Source organism: Belonocnema kinseyi, chromosome 2 (genome assembly GCF_010883055.1).
Source record: "Belonocnema kinseyi isolate 2016_QV_RU_SX_M_011 chromosome 2, B_treatae_v1, whole genome shotgun sequence".
NCBI lineage: Eukaryota > Metazoa > Arthropoda > Insecta > Hymenoptera > Cynipidae > Belonocnema > Belonocnema kinseyi.
In genome coordinates this window covers 82,693,674-82,702,367 of record NC_046658.1, presented here as the reverse complement: position 1 = coordinate 82,702,367, position 8,694 = coordinate 82,693,674, and the positions used below count along the sequence as shown (strand labels likewise).

At 29.8% G+C, this 8,694-nt stretch overlaps 1 protein-coding gene across 1 annotated transcript in view; it reads left to right on the top strand.

The window, feature by feature from the left end:
• LOC117168160 (acetylcholine receptor subunit alpha-like 1) overlaps positions 1 to 1,466 on the top strand; it is a 24,160-nt gene extending 22,694 nt beyond the window's left edge. Inside the window, exon 2 of the mRNA XM_033353590.1 lies at positions 1,392 to 1,466. Within this exon, the coding sequence (XP_033209481.1) occupies positions 1,392 to 1,427 (36 nt within the window). The 3' untranslated portion in view covers positions 1,428 to 1,466. The remainder of the gene's footprint in view (positions 1 to 1,391) is intronic.
• Positions 1,467 to 8,694: the final 7,228 nt, after the last annotated feature.

Genomic DNA, 8,694 nt, shown 5'->3' with positions numbered 1-8,694 from the left:
ACTCGGGATACTTATAAGATACTACCATGATTTTTTCAGATTTTTTGGTCCAAAAATAAATTAGGCCAAAAACCGGCCTTACTGACCCTCCCCCTTTCTTTTTTTGCTAAAAAATAGTTTTTTAAACTAAATATTTAACTATTATATTTTTGGTTTGAAAGCTTATGTTTTTGAATTGAAAATACATGTAGGTTTGTTTATGATTCTTTTAATCGTAATAAATAAGTTTTGCTTGTTGATCATTCATTTTTGTAGGTAAATGATTCAGCTATTTGCTTGAAAATTCAACTATTTTGTTAAAGACATCTTATATGTTAGAAAATGTAACTCCTTTCTTAATAATTCGTCCTTTTGGATTAAAAATTCATCTTTTGTGTTACAAAAATTGAATTCAATTTATAACCCATACATCATTTTTATTTAAAATAAATTATTTCCCTACTTTCATAAAAATTACCAAAATTACCCTGTTCGAAAGCACTTTTAAACGTCAAATTTGATAATTTATTATTTTTAATTATTCTTGATTCGTGATAAAAGCGCATAGTTCAGCACACGGTTAGATAGGAATATTGGTAAATAATTTAATTTAAAATGCGTCAAGCGCAGAATAAACGTGCAATTCGTGTATAGCTGAGTGAGGAAGGGGGGGGGGGGGCGTAACCAGAATATAGGGAACGTAGTTTATGACGACCCTCAAATGTCTTTATGTACAAACTGCCTAATTTTAAAAAGCCTGTCCTGTAAAGTTGGCAAAAATAAAGATAGCACCTTACGGTTTATGGATCATGAAATGTTTGTAGGGGCTGGCTAAAGGGAGGATAAAAGTTTGTCAAGCGGATAAAACTAGATTAGATAGGCAAGGAAGTTTTTAGACTAAGAAACGTACCTTATCGACTTCAAATCATTCTGCAGCTGAACTGGTTCGTGTTCATGGTAAGTTTCTAAAATGTTCTTAAAGGTTCACGATGACGCTACGAAATTTTATTGCGCAAGCACAAATAAGATTATAGAATTGAAAATGTTTACGCCAAAAACTCAATTAAGATTATGAAAAACCTTGAATTTTTTTACGAGAATTCATCTCTCAGAATTGCGCAATATGATTCTGTGACGTCATCGGGACCCATAGGGAACACTATAGAAACTTAGTACAGACATGAACTACTTCAGTTGCAGAATGTTCTTGTAGTCGGTAAGGTAGGTTTCGTGGTCCAGAAAGGCCTCTGTACATCTACTAACTGAAAGGAACAGAAAAACATAATTTTTAAAAGAAAATATATAGAGAAAGAAAGAGTCTGAGAGAAAGAGAGATCTGCAGTTGTTCGAATAATCGTTTCTGCCGTATTCCTGGCCACCTCAGGTAATTAAGTTTCCTGTGGTTTTCACAGGCCGCTGGCTACGAGTTTGGTTCCCAATTGCTGTAACTACTACTGCAATTCATCCATGCCGCACTGTAAGCACCAATGAATCCAACTACAGCCTCACATGTTTGTGTAAAACTATTCTTTTTTTTATTAACACTCAGATTCACTTCTGCTTGAGGACACATAACACAGTATCGATTTTGTCTTGTGGAAGAAGGAGGAAGCTGGGTATTCCCCTTAGCCGATTAAAGGTGATGAACTAACTCCCAGAGAACAAGTTACTAGACTCTATTCGCTCTATTGGATTATGTCGATCTTGAGTTACCGATAATGGCACACGATAGGACAACACGGACACACTGCTACTCCCGGATGCACATTGTATTCAAGATGATGTATGGAATTGATAAATAAAGGTGTTATATTAAATTAAAAACATCCTTATATTATACAGCAGATAAATATTATTGAAATCATTTTTTCAAATTAGATTTTTTAAAAGGGGCATTCTGTGGACAATGTGAAGTTTTTATTGTGTTCAAATTGATGAAAAATTATATTTGCATGGAACTGATGTGAATATTAGGGTGTTCCAAAAATCTAACTTTCGATTTTTGTTGTCCGATCCTTCTCTCAAACTTTTTCGCTTTCCGGAAAAAATCCCAATTTTTGTCTTTCAAATCAGTTAACATTAACCCGTGCCCTCGGGCTTTTGTACCTAACATGCAGTTTTAAATGGGAAAAGCTCGCTTTTCGAAAAAATTCTTATGTATAAAAAGGGAATTCATTAAAACTGTTCCAAATCAGAATTCATTATGTTTAAAAAATTCTTTATTCCAAATCGGAATTTTTTTGAACTTAAAACTTCTATTTTTTTGTGAATAAAAATTTTCTAAATTTAAAACTTCTCTCTTCGAAATTTTAGAAGAAGGGGCCTACGATATTTTTGAACTATAAAAAGAAATGTTTTTAATAAAGATTGTTCGGACTGGAAACAGGATATTTTTGGAAATAAATATAATTGTGACTTGGAACAGGAAACTTCCGTAAAGAATTATAATTCAGACTTTGAGATAGGGAATTTCCATAAAAAATGATCATTTCGATTTTCAAATAAGAAATTTCAGCAAATAATTATAATTTGGCACTTTGGGACAGGCCATTTCCGTAATGAATCATAATTTAGACTATAGGAGAAAAGAATTTCGTAAAGAATTATTATTTGGCTAAAAGTATACAACTTTTTAAATAGAACGGAAAGTTTAGTGAACAATTTACATTTGGATTTAGAAAAATGTAACCTAAAAAATCTCGGTTCAAACTCTGACTTATAATCTTTTATAAAATTCTCTGTTCTAGGTCAGAATTGTAGTTCTTATGATTAAAAAATATCTAATATTTAGAAATCTTTGAAAGTATTTAAAAATCGTCGAAAATCATTTAATTTTTTTGGAATCTTTTAAATTGGTAAAAAAATGGAGCAATTTACAAAGAGAGAATTAGAAAATTACCGGAAATCTAAAAACTGTTATTGGGTAGATACCTGAAATATTGATTTTTTTCTAAGTGAAGCTACTCAGGGTTATTTTGATCCAAAATCCAGTTTATTTTGACATATTTTAAGGTATTCCGAAAGTTATTTTCTACTACCTATCAAATTGAATGTTCTACATCATAAATATTGTATTTAAATTTTAAATTGTTAAAGGTCACAAGTTTTGATTTTTCCCGTTTAAAACATTTTTAATTCTACGAAGTAAAGAAAAAGTTTAGATGTAGATACATTTTTTCGAAAATAACGCAAATAGTAAGGTGGATTCCAAAACTCATAATAGAAGTGATAAATTGATAAGTATTTGAGTAATTGAGTCATTTATATGTGAAAATTTTATTATATTTTTCTATGGAACTATTGAACTTATACGGTCTTTCTTTCTCAAATGTTTAGAAACCATGAAACCTTCAAAAACCTTTCATGTAATGTTTTATTGCTAAAGGTATTTTCCTAAAGCCAAAGAGAAGAAAACCCACTTTAAACCAAAGAAACGACATTTTAAACGATCTAGATAATTCTGATGAAAAATATAAATTGATTGATATATTTGAGTATTTTATACAAAGTTAATTGTGAATTTTTATGATTTATGCAAAAAGGTTAGATTGACCAACTTGGTTTTTAACGAGCTGAAGAAAATTTGATTAGAATGCCTCGAGAGTTCAGACTTTTAATTTTTAAATCATGAATAAAGATGAGGAAATTTTATAAGGTGCAAACTCTAGAAGGATCATATTGCTCTGGGAATTAGCATAAGAGGTCTATTCTTTGAAACATTTTGTTTGATTGGATAAATGATTCTTAAAAAGAGATTTTAAGTAATAATTCACTTACAAACGAGATCATTCGTTAAAGTAATTTTCAATTTTACTTAATCTTTTTTCTAACAAGATAAAAAATAATTTTAGGTTCTTACAATTCCCTGGAAATCTAGAGTTGACGAGCAAAAATGTTTGGAATAATTGGTTTTTTTTCTTTTTGCTTTATAAAAAGATACATTAACTTTAATCATTGAAAATCTGAAATGATCGAAGTTACATGCTATTTTGTAGCTGAAGCAGGTTCAAAAGTTAAATATCTCATGGTGAAAGCAGTCAAAGTAATTGCTGAAGTTTTTAAAGTTAAAATGGAGAATCCTTACAGCCTGCCAATTCTAGCATTTGAAGACTTCGAAATCAGAGGTCTACAGTTTCTGAAGTTTTAATTTGGATATCTTCGGAATTAAAGTACTCAGTATCTTTTAACTTGTCTCCAAAATGCGTGTAATTTAAATTGTAAATTAAATGTTTTTAAAATTTCGATTATTGAAAGCAGAACTAAATATTTTGATTCAAAGTCCTCTTCTGTTTTTTCTTGCCTTACCTGAAAATATAATTTGTATTTTTGAAGTTGTTTTTTTGAAAATCCCTGAATCTCTAACGACGTTGTGAGTTCGATATTTTTTTTATTACTCCTATTAAGTTCTGTTTTGGATGAGCAAAACGAGAATTTATTTTAGAAGCAGAAACTGAATTCCATAACTATGACAATTAGTAAAGGTTAATTAATTCTTAGCGATAAGTCACTATGATCGTTAGTAAAATGGATTAATACATATTACTGTACTTGCATCCACTGTTCTGTAAGACAGCGAGACCTGGACGTACCAGGAGTAAGATAAGGGTAAAGGTAAAGCGGTTGACATGCAATTCATGCAGAATATATGCGGTGAACCGCTAATGGACAAAGTCAGTCATGAGAGGATTCTCAAAGAATATAACATAGAAGAAACGCTGTTTGATGAGAGTGAAAAAAATTAGTTTATATGGTTTGGTCATGTAAAGAAAATGAAAAGAGTACTTTTGAGGAAACAAGATTGCATAGAAATCTATTGGTATACATATTTCGTAGAATATGATTTCTAATAATTAAAATTTTCATTGTCACTTCATTTGTTTTCTTCTCTAAAAAATGTTGCAACTCAAAACTATACCGAATTGGGTAAAACGCTAATGGACAAAGGCAGTTATGAGAGGATTCTCAAAGAATGTAATGAAGAGGACATGCTATTTGATAAGAGTGAAAGAAATTGGTGACTATGGTTTGACCATGTTGAGAGAGTGAAGGAAGAACTATTCAGGGAACAAGAGAACATAAAAAAATCATTTGTATGAATTTAATTGCATCTGATTTTTAACAATGAAAATTTTAATTGTGACTTCATTTGTTTTCGTCTCTCAAAAATGCTGCAACTCAAAAACATACCGAATAGGTGTACTTTTAAGGGTTGGAGTAGAAGCGACTATTTACTGATGACGAAAACATAAATAGAGAAATATCCAGGCGTATAAACTAGGATAGATAGATTATGGGCAGTGCAGAAGCTATTACCAGAAATAAAAATATAATAAATTAAGATAAAATTGGAATATATATTCCTTTACTTGCTCCTGCTGTGCTGAACGATAAAAAGACCGAGACATACCAAGAATATGATAGGATTAAAGTTAACGTGATTGGCATGCTATTCCTATAGAATATATGCGGTAAAACGCTAATGGGCAAAGTCAATTATAAGATGATTCTCAAAGAATTTGGTACAGTTTAAATGCTGTTCATGAAGAGTGAAAAAAGAAATTTATTCAGGTGGTATGGTCATGCTGCTAGATTCGTGCCGGAGCTACGTTATAAAATAAAAGTGCTGCTTGAATGAGCAACAAGGGAATTCTATATTGATGTAAAATTTATCCTTTCTACAAATCTCTTACTTACTTTTACCATATGAATTCGTTAATCTCTGGTAGTATAGCGAAGCTGAAACCAGGCGAGTTCCCCTTAATCCGAAAGGTAATCGTCTTAAAAAAAAAAATAATACAAGATTCTTCAAGCATCTGTAGTCTATTAGAAATATCAAAACACGTTTAAAAATTTTTTTTTTACAATTTTTGAGTAAATTCAAGCTGTTTAGTACATACGTTTGAAAAATCGAGTGTCTAATTGTGCTGGGTTGGGTTACCTGAAGCAGCATTTTTCAATGTTTGTGCAGCCCCAATTCTTTCAGTCATAACCACCAAGGCAACCCTTCGTCCCCGCAATAATCTCTGGGATTTACGATGCCCTCCACTGAGAATCGCTAGTTTGAACAGAGTTTCACAGTATACTGGGATTTTCGTTACAGAGCCATAAAAAAATTCGTCGCGTTTACTTAATGAAATATTACTTTTAGATCGAAATCGAATTTTATAGAACTTTCTCCTTTATTTCCTGAGTTTATCGACAGAGCATATTCTTCCAGCATGCTGTTTCAACGCTCTTGATGTTCACCTATTTGCTGTAGATGGAAATTTTTTTTCCATTCTTTAATTTTTAACCATCAAGCATTTACATTGCTATCATATATAATTGTAATACTTTATCTTTCTTCAAAAATATTTTCGTTCTTGATTGAAAAGCGTCTTTTTGGGATCCCGGATGAAGACTCGGATATAAAGACTTGGATTTAAGTTTAATCAGTATCTGAGTACCAATTTTTCTTAAAAATGTATAGGAATTTTGCCCTAAAAAGGTACTGATAAAAAAGGAATAATGTACGACAAAAGTTTAAAGTATATTCCGTTTTACCCGCATTTCTTTAAACAGTACATTTTTTGCAAAAGTTAAAACGAATCAAATGCGACCTTTACTGTAATTATGCCCTGATTCAAGAATACATTTTCGGACCTATGTCCCATCAGTTCTTCTACAAATTGCTAAGAAATGAGCATGGATCTTTTCTATTTCTTTTGTCCTAAAAATTATTTATGACTTTAAAAGCTTTTAAAAACTTAAGTGAGACTTTTTGGTACTTTTTTATGCTTCATACTTTTTTCAACATCACTTTTTTTTAAAGACTATTTAATAATTATTACATTACTTTTATTTTAACCTAAAAGTAACAAACATATATTTAAAAATTATAATGGGGTAAGGCAAATTTCTAACATGTCTGAAACGGGTTAATGAGAGTGAAATATTATTTGCGGAAGTCGCTCTCTTTGAGGAGACCAACATCAAAGGTGCGATAATTTTCTCGTTGTAACAGAAATGCAACGCTTACATGCCCGAAGAATTTGTCTCTAAATGGGTTTGTTAGTTCTGGCGTGTTCTAGGTTTTCCAAAAATTCGTCAAAATACCGCAGCTTAGAATATTACTGTTTTATGTTCCGCGGGGATCTTAATAATTCTGCAGGAACTTTTCAGCGGGATTTTTCATGGAAATCCTGATTTTTTATTGTTGCGGTTGAATCATTTAGTTTGATTTTTAAGCGCTTAGAATTGAGATGGTTTACTTTTTATCGCAGCTAAGATTTCTCCGCCTTTTAAAGACCAAAATAGAAAATATTTAGCATTAAAAGATTTTTCAACTATTCTGTATATGTATTGCTTAATTTTAATTTCTTTATATTGAAGAAGTTTTTAACGAATAAAATATGTAAAAATGTCAACATTTTCAATTAAAAACTTATTTATTTAAAGTTTCGGTATACTCAACTTCAACATGTTTAATATTTTGTATATTGAAATTGAGCGAAAAAATCATTTTCATTTGAATGGATTTATTCTTAAATATTCGAAACTAAACAATGTAAATGTATTCATTCGAAATCATACAATTTGAACATTTGCAATATTCAGAGTTATTAATACAAAATTGTTTTATGATAAAGGGTTTCAGCTTTCATATTGTAAAATTATTTCAATCCATGACCATTTACTTTCTAAAGTTTTTTAAATTAATTTTTTCAGTTATGAACTTTTTCAAATATATAATTAGGCGTAATACTTAAATTTTAATTTTGAATGATTCACTTTTTTAATGCCTACACAAATAAAAGTTTATATATTATGAAATTTATTTATTCAATTTTAAACATGGCTCACTGAAATTTTTTTAACTTCAAACTGTTTATACTTGAAAATCAAAAAGTTGATAATTGGACTCTTTTCTCATTTAGTGTTATTTTAAAGTTATAACGAAATTAATTTTAACACAAAAAACACCAAAAATACTACAAAGGTATTGTAAGTCTAGTACTTTAAAAAACTTATTGTATACAAATAATTTAAAATATCGACACAATGAAAATCTGGATTAATTTTCATGTTCAAGGACCGCTATTTGTTTTTTTATAACATTGGAGTGGGGTTTAGTATTTTAGAGTTGAGGATTTTGATAACGACTTCGAAATTGACCCATAAATTGTTTATTTTATCATGCTGCATTGATATTTTAGGATAACATTTGAAAATAATTATTAAAAATATTTTCAATGTGGGCTAAAATTATTAATTTCATACTTACGAAATTTATTGTTTTTTTGTTGTAAAATTTCCGTTAATGCTTCACATTAAATAATTTTTTACCGTTATACTATATATTGAGAGATTTTTCGGAGCGATTAAGTCCAAATCGAAGAAATCATAAATATATTTATGTTCCCATACTTTTCAATATATGGATCTTTTTTGTATATATTTATAGAAGAATTTTGAATTTTTTGTTTGATCATAGTCCCGAACAACGTGGCATTGAGCAAAATATAAAATTCATGTAAAACTTAAATACATTCCTTGAGATCTTAGTTTTATATTCTTATTATATCTTGGGTTAGCCTCAATTAAAAAATTAAGCGGTTTGGTAATTTTTTGTTTTCGAAAATCACCTGGTTATCCGGTAACACGTAGGTTATTTTCAACGAAAGATGTTAGTTGCAATTCTAGAAATATTCTATATTCTCTTTATTTTGCCATTAG